The sequence below is a fragment of the Anomaloglossus baeobatrachus genome, chromosome 3 (assembly GCF_048569485.1).
Source record: "Anomaloglossus baeobatrachus isolate aAnoBae1 chromosome 3, aAnoBae1.hap1, whole genome shotgun sequence".
Classification (NCBI taxonomy): Eukaryota; Metazoa; Chordata; class Amphibia; order Anura; family Aromobatidae; genus Anomaloglossus; species Anomaloglossus baeobatrachus.
The window spans coordinates 421,679,142-421,698,024 of record NC_134355.1 but is presented as its reverse complement, the minus strand read 5'-3'; the positions used below and the strand labels follow the sequence as shown (position 1 = coordinate 421,698,024).

General features: G+C 46.0%; 1 protein-coding gene across 2 annotated transcripts in view; it reads right to left on the bottom strand.

Moving 5' to 3' along the window:
- TDRP (testis development related protein) overlaps window positions 1–18,883 on the bottom strand; it is a 230,344-nt gene that overhangs the window by 109,384 nt on the left and 102,077 nt on the right. For both annotated transcript variants that reach the window (XM_075338467.1, XM_075338466.1), the window contains one exon: window positions 2,232–2,291. In XM_075338467.1, the coding sequence (XP_075194582.1) occupies window positions 2,232–2,291 (60 nt within the window). The remainder of the gene's footprint in view (window positions 1–2,231; window positions 2,292–18,883) is intronic.

The window sequence follows — 18,883 nt, the reverse complement described above, 5'->3', positions numbered from 1 at the left end:
AAAACAACGGAGCTAGCATTTTTATCTCGAAAACGGAACGAGATAGAGAAAAAAAGTGAATTAAAAAATTGTAGGGCACCATCAATTCAAAACGAATCAACACCTTGCATACAGAAATGCTATGATATGAAACCCATCACCCCCCCACCAAAACATTGAATGCTGGTCACGCATATGGCGCTCATTTAACTTTGATGCTCAAAGTGGCCACCGTCAGCTGTAATGCACATCTGGACGCTGGACAGCATACTGTATCTTGCTTCACGTTGTGCAATATGGTAGGTGACACGTTTGTACAAGCATCTGTGATACGTCGTCGTAGGTCCTGCAATGCACATCTGGACGCTGGACAGCATACTGTATCTTGCTTCACGTTGTGCAATATGGTAGGTGACACGTTTGTACAAGCATCTGTGATACGTTGTCGTAGGTCCTGCAGTGTTGGTGGAGGGGTCGCATACACCTGCTGTTTGATGTGACCTTACAGATAGAAGTCCAATGGGGTCAGGTCAGGTGAGCGTGGAGGCCACTCCACGCAGCCACCATACCCAATGACTTGTAGGAAGATCTCCATGAGGTATTGCTTCACGTCCGTAGCCTTGTGAGTTTTACACGTTCTAATCATAGCATTTCTGTATGCAAGGTGTCGATTCATATTGAATTTAAGATGCCCTACAACTTTGTAATTCACTTTTTTTCTCTATCTCGTTCCGTAGACCAAATGAGAATCATGAGGTTAAAAGGAACTGCCCAAGGAGCTCAGAGACAGAATTAGTGTCACAAAATCATTTCCTAAACAAATATGTTAAAATAAAGGTATAGTTGTCATGCCAGTTATTCTGTAGACAGAGCAGAAGAGGGAGGTTTCTGCTCCAGCCACGTGTTTTACAGCCAGATACAAGGTAGAGAGGAGGAGGATGCAGGACATGGCTTGAGATCAAAGAAAAAGGGGGAGATGATGGGAAGAAGAGCAAGGATTTTTTTTTTACTATTTCTTTTAATAAATATCTATATGGGCTCTTTTCCACTTGCGTACCGCTTCCGATGCGGGAGCATCGGACGTGATATGCTAATGACCCTCTGCTGTGGGTGTCAGCCGAGGGTCATGCGACTGTGATGCAATCTTGTGATTGCATCACAGGAACAGAGAAGATATAGGGAGTACTTTCTCCCCATCTCCTCTGTTGTCTGTCTCTGCGTGCACTGCACTGCAGTTGCATAACATGCGAGTGCAGTGCGATTTTACACACACGTGAGCTGAGACGGTGCAAAACGCAGCATTCTGCCATTGCACAGAGAGCTTGATTTGTGTGGAGAAAAAACAGGACAGAGAAAAAGGTCTCATTGATTAACACTGGTGCGAGTGCAAACAGATTTTTTTATCGGATTGCACTCGCACAAGAAAACCGCAGATGGAAAAGCGCCCTTAAAGTTGAGCTAATCTGACAAAATTCAATTTCACTAAATCATGCAGATTGTAATGGGAAATTTGATTTGCACAGAAGATGTTATCTGCAAATTGAAAGTTCTCTTATCTTCGCGTGTGAGAATGTAAGAGAAAATGTAGAACAGAACAGAGGACAGAGAGCAGCGGGGGTGGCTAGAGAGGGGTGGGGAGTATGATTTTTGACCTCATAGCTCACCTCTCGGGCTGTCTTCAGCTGCTCCCTGCCCACTCCTTGGTAGGCAAGGATCAGCTGGCACGGTCAGAGAGGTGAGCAGGAATTTTTTTATTTTTTTGCCAGCTTCCTTCATTTGAACAAGATGGCAGCTGCAGTTTGCTGCCATTTTGCTAAATCTGCACAGAGAGAATAAAAAAACATTCTCCAAAATGCAGATTTGTGTGGAATTCAACTCCCATCTCTAATAACTGCAGTTTAGCTGAAAAGGATGCCCTACATATTAGATAACTATTGGCTAGATTATATCATTGTAATGTGAATGAAACAATGCTCCCTTGATGACTGAAAATACATCTGAAATTTTGGATTCCAACATGCTTGATCTTTGAGTCAGTGTCAGAAGATATTCCAAGTGACTTATTGCCCTTTCCCCATTGAGAACACATGCAGATTCAACTAATTGCCATGATTTAGAACCAATTTTAATCTACTGATCACTCACTGCATAGATTAAATAAAATAAACCACACAGGTAACAAAACTGTAAAGTCATCAAGAAAATGTACATATAATAGATTCCATGTAAACAAAGTGTGATGTATTAATTACCTTTGTAGCAAGCTGTGACACCGGAGACTGCAGGTCCGCTTGTAGCAACTGGTCTTTACTCTGCAAAGAGAGATTTAACAGTTACCAATTAGCGGAGTATTTCCAAATATTCCCCTTCCGATCATGCAGGCAAATTTTATTTTGCCAAATAGCATTGTCATTATAATTGTTAGTTCTAGCCTCTGTTCACATGAGCGTCTTAGTCACCATTGCAGAGATTATCATGTTTAGGGTATGCACACGTGAGCGAATCGGGCGGATTATGGAAATGACACTCTGCTCATACTCTGCTGCAATGAAAGGCGAGTGTCATTTACTGTCGTCCGATTCTCTAGCAGTGCGGAGAAGAGAGATTCATTTCTCCATCTTCTCCATTGTCTGTGTTTGAGATTATCAGATTGCACACGGATGACAATCGATGTTTTGCACACACCCATAGGCTTATATGGGTGCACACTGTACAATACATGCTACCAAACGTAGCATGCATGCAGCGCTATTTTTCTAGTGCCGAATTGGCATGAGAATGAAAAGCGTTGAAAGGCACTGCTCCAAAGTATAACATTGAGCTAACTGCTATCCAATAAAACATCAGATAGCACTTGGCCGTATTATACTCCAGTGTGCGCGCAGCCTTAATCAAACTGAAAATAACACTGATGGGTTATTTGAAAACAGAGATGTCTTCCCTCCCTTAGGTAGAAATATAAATTCTTAGGCGCCGCTCACATCAGCGATATTTTGCCGGATCCGGTACAAATGCTTTACAGCTCAATTCACCTCCAATGGAGTCGTGGCGAGATGGAGTCACATGCGGTTGCGTGCATCACACACTGCCGCATGTAACCATATTCCACCGCATCTCCATTGGAGTTGAATTGAGCTGTAACGCATTTGTACCGGATCCGACCCTGCAGCAAAATACCGCTGATGTGAGCGGCGCCTTATCTGGCTGGCCAAGGACATCCTATAGCTCTGCGCTGAACATTATTCTGACTCTTGTATGTAAGCACATTCCGGGTGTCTGCCTGATAAACCATTTTGTTTTTACCATGTGCAATAAAAATGGCTAGGTCACTTTGTTCTATAGGACAGTACTACTTAGAATCTGATTTCTGAAGCCTAAACTTTTTTCTTTTCCAGTTGATAGGGTTGTACTACCGTGTTTCCCCGAAAGTAAGACAGTGTCATACATTCTTTTTACCCCCAAAAGTCCCACTATGTCTTACTTTCGGGGTATGTCTTATAGTGGAAAAAAAATGTCGCTTTTTGTTTTAACTATAAAATTAGGGTTGCAGCCCCATACAGTATCCCACACAGCCTCCCATAGGGTAACAGCCCCATACAATATCCCACAGCAATCGCAGCAAGTCTCCATGCAATGTACCGTATGGGGACTTGCCGCGATTGCGCCGTAAGTGTACCGCAAGTTAAGGAAACTTTACATGGTGCATTTTGTGAATTGCTTACTTGGTACCGTAATGGCGATCGGATCAATTCCTCTGCGGTGCTGGGTAGAGGTGTGGCTTATCTTCCTCATGCAGGAGCCGCTGGGCCAATCAGAGGGGCCACCAGCGGCTGCACATGAGGGCACTGAGGCTGCGTGTTTTTGTATGTTGTCCATGGTCCTGATGGACCACATTACTGCGTCTCCCACGGCCTCCACATCCCTCCGCTCATTCCGCTCCAGATCCGTCCGCATCCCGCTCTAACCGTCCGCATCCCGCTCTAACCGGCCACATCCCGCTGTTAATGCAGCAGAAGGTACCGGTACTATGGCTTTTATTTTTCCAACGTACAGTTTACTATGTCTTACTTTCGGGGTACATCTTACATTAGCCGACCCCCCTAAGACCCCCACTACGTCTTACTATCGGGGGTGTCTTACTATCGGGGAAACACGGTAGGGCTTGCTTTTTATAGGGAGACTTGTAGTTTTCATTGTCATCAAGACTTCTCTAATCTTTTATCCTGTTTTTTTGAGAGGAAATGGCCAAAAAACAGCACTTCTGTCAATGTGAATCTTTTTCTGTTTCGGTGTTCACCATATGGGGACGTGATGCAGCTCCACTCGGATGTAACAAGAGTTCACTATAACAGCCAATAATACGGTGCCCTGGCATATTTTTTCTTTTAAGAACACAGGGATTAAAGTACAAAAAAAGATGTACTTGATATTGGAAACATAACTTTGTATGAACATCTATCAGAAGCCGAGGCTTTAATGACCAACATGGCAGCGCAAGCTTTCAAGCTTTACAAAAATAAGACCAAAGGTGCCTGTGTTTTTACAGAGCTAATACATTTGTGCCTTTACAGAAGTATTGCAATACATTAAAAAAGCTGACAAATCTCTGGATCCACACATTTTCTAAGAACCAAGTATAAATGAGCCTACCTTCTGTACATGAGCCTTAACATGTCCTAGCCAAAGGCAGTGAAACCACAATTGCAGACTATTAGGAAGGAATTCCTATTACTGGTTTATTTAAACAAAACTACAGAAGTAAAATATACGGTGAAGAATGGACTAATGAGGTAAACATTAACCGAATCTGACTAAGGCCTCATTTACACTTTTCCCCGTAATTCAATAAAAAATCAGTACTTATTTTTGTAGTATTTACGCTGTAGGCTACATTTTTTTGCATCAATGTTTGATCAGCGGTTCAGTTTTTATCATCAGTATTTGCAAAAATACACTATAAACCTTCATCTACCCATTGCAATGTTAAATTAAGGACAGCACATAGCGTGTAAATGGATGGCACCATGTGATGTCAATGATTTTCAGGAATCCACAGACTTGTATGGACAATTTTGATCTGTGACTCGGCTACAAACAGACATGCTTCTGTGATTTGTTTGTGGACACACGGTCTGAAAATAAAAACAGGGACATGAGAATGGTACCATGGCCTATAATGGGTACATGTTCACACAACAGAATATCTCTTAGGCTATGTGCGCACGTGTGCGCTCTGCACCGCACACAAAAGCTCCGTTCTGAAGCGCCTGGTGCCTGCAGAATTCGTGCGTTCTGCATGCTGCCTCTCCCTATAGACAGCATGCAGAGTGCACGAAAGAAGTGACATGTCACCTCTTAGAACGCACGCTTCGGGCAGCAGCCGTATCGCTGCATTCTAATACGCCACGTGCGCACGTCTCATGCACAATCTTCATAGATTATGCTGGGGACGCAGAACACATGCAGTTACGCTGCGGTGCAGAACGCAGCGTAACTGCATTCAATACGCACACGTGCGCACATAGCCTTAGGGCTCATGCGCACGTAACTGCTGAATATTCTGCAGCGATTTGACGGCACATATGCGCTTCAAATCGCTGCAGAAACACTGCAGTTTTTCTGTACAAAAGAAGCAGATTTCATGCGCTCGGGATGCAGCCCCCACCATAGTCAGAGTGGGAGCTGCATCCAGAACGCACATAATAATTGACATGCTCATTTTATAAACGCACAGATTTGGGTCAAAATTTTAGCACCCAAATCGCTGCGTTCATAAAAGCAACGTGCACACGTGTCATGCACAATCTACATAGATTGTGTTGGGGACGCAGGACGCATGCATTTATGCTGTAGTGCAATACGCAGCGTAAATGCATGCTATTACGCAACGTGCGCATGAGCCCTAAGGCTATGTGCACAAGGACGCCAAGGACGCCAGAAGGTAAGAGATTCGTAGCCTCCTGTCAAGCCGCTAGGTACCATTGACCTGAACTCTGTACCGGAGACTCGTGAACGGATCCGCTCATCTTGAATGCCAACCGTCCTGGATACAGGAGGGCAGTCATAGATTTGGGTCTGCACGCTGTAGTTCGGGCAGCTGCTGAATGCCCCTCAATGTCACTACCACTTTGACATCTCATCCTGCCAGGATAAGCAAAAAATGGAAAATGGGTGTGGCTATGGGGCGTGGTCAAAATTTGCCACAGCACATCAATTAAATTGTCCCTCGTTGTCCATTGTATGGACAGGAGTGTTGATCAGCTTGTGAGGGAAGCTGCAATCACAAGTGAAAGTGGCCGACCTCTGAGAATCAGTCAGTGAGCTCATTTTACAACATTCTGACGGTCGAAAGCCGGGGTCAGACGATCGTATAAGGTGTTGTGCGCATGGTGCGTTTTTTTTATGTAGACGTGGTGCAGTTTGTGGCCCAAATCTGCATGTCTATCTTCATGTCAGCAAAGTCAATATAATTCTATAGTGCTGTGCACAGGTTGCTTCTTTTTTCCTTGCAGATTTGGTACAAAAAAAAAAAATCTGTAGCATGTCAATTGTTGGTGTATTTTTCCCTGTGTTTTTAGCCTTTCCACCGATTCACTTCATTAAAAAGAACACGTCACAAAAACGCAGCAAAACACATGTATTTTTTTGGTGCTTTTTTTGCCAGAAGGTGCAGATTTCATGTAAAAATCTCTGCACCAAATCTGCACAAATCCTAAGGCTACTTTCACACTTGCGTTCATAGCAATGCGCCGCTATGGATGTTTCCCATAGACTTGTATTGACGACGCACTGTGACGCAAGTGTCTGTGTTGCATCCGTTGGCCGACGCTGAGTTGTTATTTTGACTGAGCGCCGGGTGGATGGAACGCAGCATGTAGCGTTTTTTGTTGCTGTAAAAAAACGCACTCCGCAGGTTTCCGTTGGGATACGTTAAGAGGCATAATTTATGTCTATGGTACTGGATTCCGTCACCATGCGTTTGGCGACGGATTCCAGTGCAGGATTCCGTCACTCACGTTCTGTTGAGCATGCTTAGCATGTCCAGCAAAATGTTCTAAATAGTTTAAAAGCACTCCTGGTCTCTCTCTCTCTCTGTCTGTCTGTCTGTATCTCTCTCTCTGTCTCGCCCTCTTCTCATACTCACCGATCACCGTCATGGCGCTGCTCAGCTGTCTGGCGGCTTCTCCTGGTTTTGAAAATGCAGGTCGCTCATTATTCCATCTTGTATTCACTGTTTACCACGCCCACCAGCGCCTATGATTGGTTGCAGTCAGACACGCCCCCACGCTGAGTGACAGCTGTCTCACTACAACCAATCATAGCCGCTGGTGTGCGGGTCTATATCATGCAGTACAATAAACAAATATTTTAAAAAAACAGCGTGTAGTCCCCCCAATTTTGATACCAGCCAAAATAAAGCCACACGGCTGAAGGCTGATATTCTCAGGATGGGGAGCCCTACGTTATGGGGAGCCCCCCAGCCTAAAATATTAGCCAGCAGCCGCCCAGAATTGCCACATCCATTAGATGCGACAGTTCCGGGACTCTACCCGGCTCATCTCGAATTGCCCTGGTGCGGTGGTAATCGGGGTAATAAGGAGTTAATGGCAGCCCATAGCTGCAACTAAGTCCTAGTTTAATAATGGCAGGCGTGTATGAGACACCCCCAATGATTAACCTGTAAGTGAAAGTAAATAAACACATACACCCGAAAAAAATCCTTTATTTGGAATAAAAGACAAAAAAACACCCTCTCTCACTACTTTATTAAAATCCCCAATTACCCCTCCAGGTCCGACGTAATCCACAGAGGTCCCACAATGCTTTCAGCTCTGCTACATGAAGCTCACAGGAGCGGCCGTAGAACACCGCCACTCCTGTGAGCTCCACGCAGCAACTGAAGTGAATCGCGCTGTCAGCAGTGACGTCACTGAGGTAGTGCCGGTGTGTGTGCGGTGATGATGTGTGAGGTAGTGCCTGCATGTATGCGGTGAAGATGGGGGCTGTAGTGCCTGCTTGTGTGCGGTGATGATGGGGGCGGTAGTGCCTGTGTGTATGCGGTGATGATGGGGGCAGTAGCGCCTGCGTGTATGAGATGATGATGGGGGCTCTGTCTCTCTCTCGGCTAAAGAAAACTAAAAGAACGCACCACGTTATTTCACAGGAATCCATGGCCTTCATTATCACACTATTTACAACGCATCCGTCACATGCGTCACACAACGCATTGTGACGGATGCCGCACAACGCAAGTGTGAAAGAAGCCTACCTCAGATGAGGATCGCATCACAGTGCACACCCTGGCCACTGCTCTGCTGACCAAAGTGTGACAGTGTGTATTTCTATGCAGCTCTCATGCTCAGGTCAAGAGAGTGGCCGGCCAGTCTCAGCAAAGTGATGTGATCATCATCTGTGTTATATGGCCATCTGACCCCGGCCTAACAGAAAAGTGTGTAACTCTTTTATCTGCCTTTTTCTCGGGTCATTTATGGCCACAGGCTTCATTACTGTTGTACTTGCAGGAAAACAAAGAGCATGTAGAAACAAAACAGTGCAAAATTTGTTATGAAACTCAATAACAAAAATGATTTTTCACTCAAATTACCAGCATTTAAGGGAAACAGTTGCCCCAAAAGATGGACAACCACTTTAAGCCTGACTGACAAAGGGAAAAATGTGCCAGTAACAGGGCCGCCATCAGTGCATTACAACCATGACTGGTGTATGGGACCCGGTGAAGAGGGGGCCCAGTCAAGGCCTGGGGTAATTACTTAGCTTTGTTAAGCCCTGGGCAGGCCAGGCCACCCTCCCCTCCAGTCACAGCTACAACAGAGGGGTCTCTTCACTCACTACAACATATCGCTAAAGGGTGCTTTACACGCTGCGATATCGCTAACAATATATATATCGTCGAAATCACGGTGTTTGTGACGCATATCCGGCGTCATTAGCGACATCGCAGCATGTGACACCTAGGAGCGACGATCAACGATCACAAAAACGTCAAAAATCGTTGATCGTTGACACGTCACTCCTTTTCATAATATCGTTGGTGGTGCTTGCCGCTGGTTGTTCGTCGTTCCTGCGGCATGACACATCGCTATGTGTGACACCGCAGGAACGACAAACATCTCCTTACCTGCATCCACCGGCAATGAGGAAGAAAGGAGGTGGGCGGGATATTCCGCCCGCTCATCTCCGCCCCTCCGCTTCTATTGGACAGCTGCTGTGTGACGTCGCTGTGATGCCGCACGAACCGCCCCCTTAGCAAGGAGGCGGTTTGCCGGCCACAGCGACGTCGCAGGTAAGGTAAGTCCGTGTGACGGGTGTAAGCGATGTTGTGCGCCACGGGCAGCGATTTGCCCGTGACGCACAACGGACGGGGGCGGGTACGCTCGCTAGTGATATCGATAGTGATATCGCAGCGTGTAAAGCGTCCTTAAGTTGCAAGCCAAGCCATTCACTTGCACTGTATGCAAATTAGCCACGTGCTGCAACTGCACCAGACAACTAGAGGAGGGCCAGGCACTGCAATACATATTATATATTTCCGGGGTCCAACTGACTCACCAGGAAACTGGTGAATGCCGATGTGCCCCAGAACCAGTAAGAGACCCTGTCTATGGAAAGCTCCACTGCAACTCTCCGCTCTCCAGTACACTCCACCCCTCCCCTGGCTGACAGCGCAGGGGAGAAGATGCCGGGACTCACCACACAGGAGAGGATCAAGGCCACAGCCAAAGAGTAGCTGATTCCTGCGGTAGTGGAGGGCAGAGCTGAGGAGCAGCAGGAAGATGGAGGCAGCACAGCCCCACATCCACAGCAGGAGAGGAAGAGCAGGACAAACTCCACAGGTTATCAGCAAGAAATAGAGAAGTGAGTATATACTTGTTGGATCTGTCTGTTTGTTTATACATACCCATGTTGCTACTACTGTATATAATTTTGCATGACTGTGCATATATAGTATATGTATAAACTGAAAAATAAGGAGCGCTGATAGTGTAATACCAACAGATCAGTGAGGTAGATCAGGAAAAATACACTCACCTGAAAAGGTTGTGAAAGTCACAACCACTGATAAAGCATAGGATGATGGCGTCTGCTGCAGCCCCACGTGGATGTGCATACAAATCAGAGTGAAGAGGGGGTTAATGCCGCGCATCAGCCAAAACTAGTAGTAACTATGTTGATGCACTGGTCCTGAAGAAGAGGTATATCCTCGAAACGCGTAGACCGATGGAATAAAAGAATACGTTTATAACATCAACGTGCTACATCTTCATTTTGGCTGATGCGCGGCATTAACCCCCTCTTCACTCTGATTTGTATGTATATAGTATATGTGTGTGTATATATGATGTGTGTATGTGCCTGTGTTTATACAGTATATGTAATTCTGTGCATAAATAGTAAATGTGCCTATGTGTATATACTATATAGTATATGTGCCTGTGTATGTTCCTGTATATATGTGCATGTGTCTGTGTATATACAGTATATGTGTGTACGTGAATGTATATACAATGTGTGTATGTGCCAGTGTGTATATACACTGTAGTATATGTGCCTGTGTATGTTCCTCTGTGTATATTTAGTATATGTGCTTGTGCATGTGTGAATACAGTATGTGTATGTATGTATATAATATACTAGAAGGTGGCCCGATTCTACGCATCGGGTATTCTAGAATTTACGTATTGTGTAGTTAATGTATGATTTTTGTTATATATATATATATATATAGATGTTGTTGTGTGTAGTTACCAAGTGTTTGTGTAGGCGCTGTACATGTTCTGGGTGTTGTCTGGGTGTGATGTGGGGTGAGAGCGGTGTTGTTTGTGTGTTGCGTTGTTTGTGGAGCGCTGTGTGTCTGTAGCGTTGTGTGTGTGTTGCGCAGTTTGTGTGTGTGTGGTGTGTTTTGGGGGGAGGTATGTTTTGTGCAATGTGCGTGTTGTGCGGTATGTGCATATATTTGTGTGTGCAGCGTTGTCTGTGTGTGTGGGTGTCTGTGTAGGGCAGTTGTTTGTGGTTCCCAGTGTGTGTGTGTGGTGTGGTGTGTTGTGCAGTGCGCGCACGCGCGTATGTGTGTGTGTGTGTGTGTTGGGGGGAGGTGTGCACTTCCCATCGTGCTCCATCCCCCATGCAGCGCACTCCCCATCGTGCTCCATCCCGTATGCTGCGCACCCCCCATCGTGCTCCATCTCCCATCCTGCGCACTCCCAAACGTGCTCCATCCGCTATGCTGCGCACTCCCAAACGTGCTCCATCCGCCATGCTGCGCACTCCCAAACGTGCTCCATCCGCCATGCTGCGCACTCCCTATCGTGCTCCATCCCCCATGCTGCGCACTCCCAAACGTGCTCCATCCGCCATGCTGCGCACTCCCCATCGTGCTCCATCTCCCATGCTGCGCACTCCCAAACGTGCTCCATCCGCCATGCTGCGCACTCCCAAACGTGCTCCATCCGCCATGCTGAGCACTCCCAAACGTGCTCCATCCGCCATACTCCGCACTCCCCATCGTGCTCCATCCCCCATGCAGCGCACTCCCCATCGTGCTCCATCCCCTATGCTGCGCACCCCCCATCGTGCTCCATCTCCCATGCTGCGCACTCCGAAACGTGCTCCATCAGCCATGCTGCGCACTCCCAAACGTGGTCCATTCGCCATGCTGCGCACTCCCAAATGTGCTCCATCCGCCATACTCCGCACTCCCCATCGTGCTGCATCCCCCATGCTGCGCACTCCCAAACGTGCTCCATCCGCCATGCTGCGCACTCCCAAACGTGCTCCATCCCCTATGCTGCGCACCCCCCATCGTGCTCCATCTCCAATCCTGCGCACTCCCAAACGTGCTCCATTCGCCATGCTGCGCACTCCCAAACGTGCTCCATTCGCCATGCTGTGCACTCCCAAACGTGCTCCATCCGCCATGCTGCGCACTCCCAAACGTGCTCCATCCGCCATGCTGCGCACTCCCCATCGTGCTCCATCCCCCATGCTGCACACTCCCAAACGTGCTCCATCCGCCATGCTGCGCACTCCCCATCGTGCTCCATCTCCCATGCTGCGCACTCCCAAACGTGCTCCATCCGCCATGCTGCGCACTCCCAAACGTGGTCCATCCGCCATGCTGCGCACTCCCAAACGTGGTCCATCCGCCATGCTGCGCACTCCCCATCTTGCTGCATCCCCCATGCTGCGCACTCCCAAACGTGCTCCATCCGCCATACTCCGCACTCCCCATCGTGCTGCATCCCCCATGCTGCGCACTCCCAAACGTGCTCCATCCGCCATGCTGCGCATTTCCAAACGTGCTCCATCCGCCATGCTGCGCACTCCCAAACGTGCTCCATCCGCCATGCTGCGCACTCCCAAACGTGCTCCATCCGCCATGCTGCGCACTCCCAAACGTGCTCCATCCGCCATGCTGCGCACTGCCAAACGTGCTCCATCCGCCATGCTGCGCACTCCCAAAGGTGCTCCATCCGCCATGCTGCGCACTCCCAAACGTGCTCCATCCGCCATGCTGCGCACTCCCAAAGGTGCTCCATCCGCCATGCTGCGCACTCCCAAACGTGCTCCATCCGCCATGCTGCGCCAGCATCAGCCTCTCTACCTGCAGCATCAGCCTCTCTCCTCCCAGCATCAGCCTCTCTGTCCCCAGCATCAGCCTCTCTGTCCCCAGCCTCCATATCCCAGCCTTCCCCAGGATCAGCCTCTCTCCTCTCAGCCTCCTCCAGCACGCCGTGCTCCTCTGCCGACACTCACAGATCCGATCGCATACACTCACACACACCCACACACACACCCACCCGATCGCATACACTCACACCCACCCGATCGCATACACTCACACACACCCGATCGCATACACTCACACACACCCGATCGCATACACTCACACACACCCGATCGCATACAGTCACACACAAAGACACACAGACACTGACGATATTGCACATACGCGCTGATACTCACAACATCCGGGGATATCACATGCTTCTGGCCATGTGATCCCCCGGCAGGTCCTGGAAGCTCACAACAGCACAGTATCGAGGCCGAGAAGTAAGCGATATCCCAGGATGTTGTGAGTATTTGGATGCGATGTGATGTGTGAGGTGTGTGTGAGTGTGATCTGATTTGTGTGTATGTGTGTGTGTGTGTGCTGTTATGTGTGTGTATGTTCCGCAGCTGCAGGACCTTGATGTGTGGATGCGATGTGATGTGTGTGTGAGGTATGTGTGAGAGTGAGTGGGAGCCGGTGTACACTGGTAACTATGATACACATCGGGTAACTAAGGGACCTTAGTTACCCGATGTGTATAATGGTTACCAGCTTTCACGGCCTCCGTCAAGATCCCAGCATCGCAAGGTTATGTCTGGCGCTGCCGGGATCCTGACGGAGCCGGTGTAGAAGCAAGCGATATCCCAGCATGTTGTGATGTGTGAGGTGTGTGTGAGAGTGAGTGTGAGAGTGAGTGTGATCTGATGCGTGTGTGTGTACTCACCTGGGAATCGGGGCTCCGTGTCAGTTGGGCCAGAGCGAGCGTGCATTGCGTGAGGGGGGCGGGGCCTGCAGAGAGCCGGGGCGAGAGGCCAATCCGTGTGGGGGGGCGGGGCCATGGCGAGCCCAGCGGCCAATCAGCTTTGTGTCACCGTAAGGACACAATTTCGGAGCATGACAGACAGACAGACAGACAGAATAAGGCAATTATATATATAGATATATATAATTATAGGATTTTCTGTTGTAATTTACCTTAGTCTTGTGCTAGGGAAAAACAATAAATTCAGGGTCACTTCTCCTCCTCAGGAACAGGAATTCCTCTTTGCTGCTGCTCTGGTCTATGTTTGCAGCCGTGATGTCATGACTAAAACATGTGACTGCTAGAGCCAATCACTGAACGTCAGTTGTGGAGCCCTGTGATTAGCTAAAGTACTCACATGTGACATCATCACTGCAGCCTACAAACATAGATGGAGCAGCAGGGAGACATCACTGGACCAGGTGAAAATTAATAACTCTGATTTTATTATTCTTCCCCAGCGCAAAATGATGAGCACAATAAAAGTTAAAATGGTAAAATGGAAGACCCCAAGAGACCCAGTGCGCAGCAGTGTGATGAGGTCATCATTCTGGAACCTCACCACACTGCTGCAGGTAAAAGAGACAGCTGGGACAGGTAAATAATCGGTGAGCTGAAGACAATTACCCCAGCCCCTACCCTCCTTCAGCTGGATGCGCATCAGAATTCGCATATCCAGCTGAAACAGAGGACACCGTGGCACGTGGGAGCCGGGGAGGGTGAGTAAAATGTTTTTTTTCTTTGCACACAAATATGTCAGGAAGGGGCCGTATATACTAAGAGGATGACATATATACCAGAAAGGGGACAGATCCCAGGAGGGGGATATACATAGCAGGAGGGGCCCAGGATGGGACATATATACCAGGATGGGGACAAATAAATCAGGATGGGGATATATATACCAGGGGGGTCCAGGATAGGGATATATACCAGTAGGATGACAGATATGCTAGGAAGGGCACAAATAAACCAGGATGAGAACATATATACTAGTATGGGGCCATCAGGGGGACATCTATACTGAAAGGATAATATACAGAAGGGCAGTGTGTGCGTGTGGTGATACACAGAAGAGTGTAGTGTGTGGGTGGATATATATATATATATATATATATATATATATATATATATATATATATATATATATAGATGAGGGGCAGCTCGTGTGGGGGATAGTATACAGAGGGGCAGTGTGTTGTTGAGATATTATACTGAAGAGCAGTGTGTGTTTGGGAGAGATATTATACAGAGGAACAGTGTGTGGGGGGGATATTATAGAGAGAGGCAGTGTGTGTGGGGGGTATATTATACAGAGGAGCAGTGTGTGGGGGGGATATTATACAGAGGGGCAGTGTGTGTGGGGAAATATTATATATAAAAGCATCGTGTGTGGGGATATTTTATACAGAGAGGCAGTGTGTGTAGGAGATATTATACATGGGGCAGTGTGGGAGAGATATCTGAAACAACTTCAAGGGTGCTAACATTTTCGGCCATGACGGTGTATATATATATATATATATATATATATATATATATATATATATATATATATATATATATATATATATATATATATATATATATATATATATATATTATATATCTATACACAGTGCCTACAAGTAGTATTCAACCCCCTGCAGATTTAGCAGGTTTACACATTCGGAATTAACTTGGCATTGTGACATTTGGACTGTAGATCAGCCTGGAAGTGTGAAATGCACTGCAGCAAAAAAGAATGTTATTTCTTTTTTTATTTTTTTTTTAAATTGTGAAAAGTTTATTCAGAGGGTCATTTATTATTCAACCCCTCAAACCACAAGAACTCTGTTTCGTTCCCCTAAAGTATTAAGAAGTATTTCAGGCACAAAGAACAATGAGCTTCACATGTTCACATTAATTATCTCTTTTTCCATCCTTTTCTGACTAATTAAGACCCTCCCCAAACTTGTGAACAGCACTCATACTTGGTCAACATGGGAAAGACAAAGGAGCATTCCAAGGCCATCAGAGACAAGATCGTGGAGGGTCACAAGGCTGGCAAGTGGTACAAAACCCTTTCCAAGGAGTTGAGCCTACCTGTCTCCACTGTTGGGAGCATCATCCGGAAGTGGAAGGCTTATGGAACTACTGTTAGCCTTCCACGGCCTGGACAGCCTTTGAAAGTTTCCACCCGTGCCGAAGCCAGGCTTGTCCGAAGAGTCAAGGCTAACCCAAGGACAACAAGGAAGGAACTCCGGGAAGATCTCATGGCAGTGGGGACATTGGTTTCAGTCAATACCATAAGTAACGTACTCCACCGCAATGGTCTCCGTTCCAGACGAGCCCATAAGGTACCTTTACTTTCAAAGCGTCATGTCGAGGCTCGTCTACAGTTTGCTCATGATCACTTGGAAGACTTTGAGACAGACTGGTTCAAGGTTCTCTGGTCTGATGAGACCAAGATCGAGATCTTTGGTGCCAACCACACACGTGACATTTGGAGACTGGATGGCACTGCATACGACCCCAAGAATACCATCCCTACAGTCAAGCATGGTGGTGGCAGCATCATGCTGTGGGCCTGTTCCTCAGCCAAGGGGCCTGGCCATCTGGTCCGCATCCATGGGAAGATGGATAGCACTGCCTACCTGGAGATTTTGGCCAAGAACCTCCGCTCCTCCATCAAGGATCTTAAGATGGGTCTTCATTTCATCTTCCAACAAGACAACGACCCAAAGCACACAGCCAAGAAAACCAAGGCCTGGTTTAAGAGGGAAAAAATTAAGGTGTTGCAGTGGCCTAGTCAGTCTCCTGACCTTAACCCAATTGAAAACTTGTGGAAGGAGCTCAAGATTAAAGTCCACATGAGACACCCAAAGAACCTAGATAACTTGGAGAAGATCTGCATGGAGGAGTGGGCCAAGATAACTCCAGAGACCTGTGCCGGCCTGATCAGGTCTCATAAAAGACGATTATTAGCTGTAATTGCAAACAAGGGTTATTCCACAAAATATTAAACCTAGGGGTTGAATAATAATTGACCCACACTTTTAAAATTTAACTGAGCAACATAACTTGTTGGTTTGAAAGATTTATGCATCTGTTAATAAATCCTGCTCTTGTTTGAAGTTTGCAGGCTCTAACTTATTTGCATCTTATCAAACCTGCTAAATCTGCAGGGGGTTGAATACTACTTGTAGGCACTGTATATACATATACATATACATAGATTATATATATATATATATATTATATATATATATATATATATATATATATATATATATATATATATATATATATATATATATATATATATATATTATATATATATATATATATATATATATATATATATATATATATATATATATATATATATATATATATATATATATATATATATAATACACACACCCACAAATTTTTCCAACAGTGGCAATAAGACAGTAGTAGAAGGTTTGAGGGGTGGAGGCGGAGCTGGGGTGGAGCCTGGGCGGAGTCTCAAGGGGACCCGAAATTTTCCCAGTATGGGGCTGTGAAATTCCTAGTGGCGGCCCTGTCCAGTACAATTTAGGCTAAAAGCTGGTGCTGCAAATTGCTGCCACAGCAGCGGGCCAGACACTCATCATGATAATATCTTAGGCACCTGACTACAAAGCAGTGGGTTTAGCTCCTCACAGTGCTGCCTTCACATTGCAGGTCACGTTTTAGAAGGTGAATGTATACAAAACATTAGAGGCTGTTAAAGAATGTGATTTTGCAATGTCGCAATAGACTATACATAACAGCACATCCAAAAATCACACATTGATCTAATGCAGCTGGGCAAAAATTTCCGAAACTGAACATGAGGTTCTTATTTAAACATTCTGCTCAGACTGTGTGAAGCCCACTGTCACATCACGGTGAACCTCTGATTGGGTCCTTAGCCTTAAAGGTGCAGTGTCGGGAACCATCCACTATCAAGGTAAGTGTGCACCACCAGGGCGTGCGATCAGGTGCCCCACAGAACCCATACTACGAGGCAGAATCCACCATTCCCCAAGCACAGCACTTTGGTAACAATGGCCGCCACACTGCACCAACACCAAGTGAATACATCTAACTACATTACATTACATTACATTACATTAAGAACATATCTAAATAAAAAAAAATTGCCATCTCTATAGACGGTACTGTTAAATGGTGCTTGTAGAAACAATTAAGTTTGCACTTTACTGTATGATAAACTTTTAGCTGTTCTTGAGATATTAAACCTGAGTGTACACTGAGTATTTGATGTGTTTTTTTGGGTGCAGATTTGTCATAAATCTACATGTCTATCTTTAGGCCAGCAAAGTCAATGACAATTTTGAAATAGACACACGTTGCTTACTTTTTCCTTGCAACTTTGGTGCAGAAAAAAAGCTCCACCATGTCAATTCTTTATTGCGTTTTTCGGCTCTTCCACCCCTCAACTTTATTTTGAAAAACACAAGGCAAAAAAAGCACCAAAAACGCAGTTTTTCTGCCAGAAAATGCAGATTTGCTGCAGAAAATATCTGCACCAAATACTCAGAGTGCGCACATAGCCTAACACTTTACTGTTGTATACAGCTTGCTTCCTTGTTGACAGGCCATCACTGTGGCCGAACATGCAGCGCTTACAAGACCCTTTTTTATTTAGATTGTCAAAACTGCTACGAAGCTGTATGGGATTCCTGGAACACTGTTATCTCCTAATACAGGCTACTTTCAGTGCATTTTTTACTCGCAGCGGTGGTCGGTCTCCTAGGCAATGCTAAAGTGCTTGTTTTCATAAGCACTATCCAACAACACTCATCTATTAACATGGGCTTAAGCCTTATAGGTTACAAAGCACCATGTGCGTCAAACCAACAAAAAATCCTATTGGAAGGCATATAGTATAAATTGTACAGTCATGGCCAAAAGTTTTGAGAATGCTACAAATATTAATTTTTACAAAGTCTACTGCTTAAGTTTTTCTAATGGCAATTTGCACTCCAGAATGTCATAAAGAGTGATCGGCTTAACAGCAATTACTTGCAAAGTCAATATTGGCTAAGAAAATGAACTTTAACCCCCAAAACACATTTCAACATCATTGCATTCCTGCCTTAAAAGGAGCAGCTAACATTGTTTTAGTGATTGTTCCATTAACACAGGTGTGGGTGTTGATGGGGACAGGGCTGGCGATCAATCAGTCATGATTAAGTAAGAATGACACCACTGGACCCTTTAAAAGGAGGCTGGTGCTTGGTATCATTGTTTCTCTTCAGTTAACCATGGTTATCTCTAAAGAAACACGTGCAGTCATC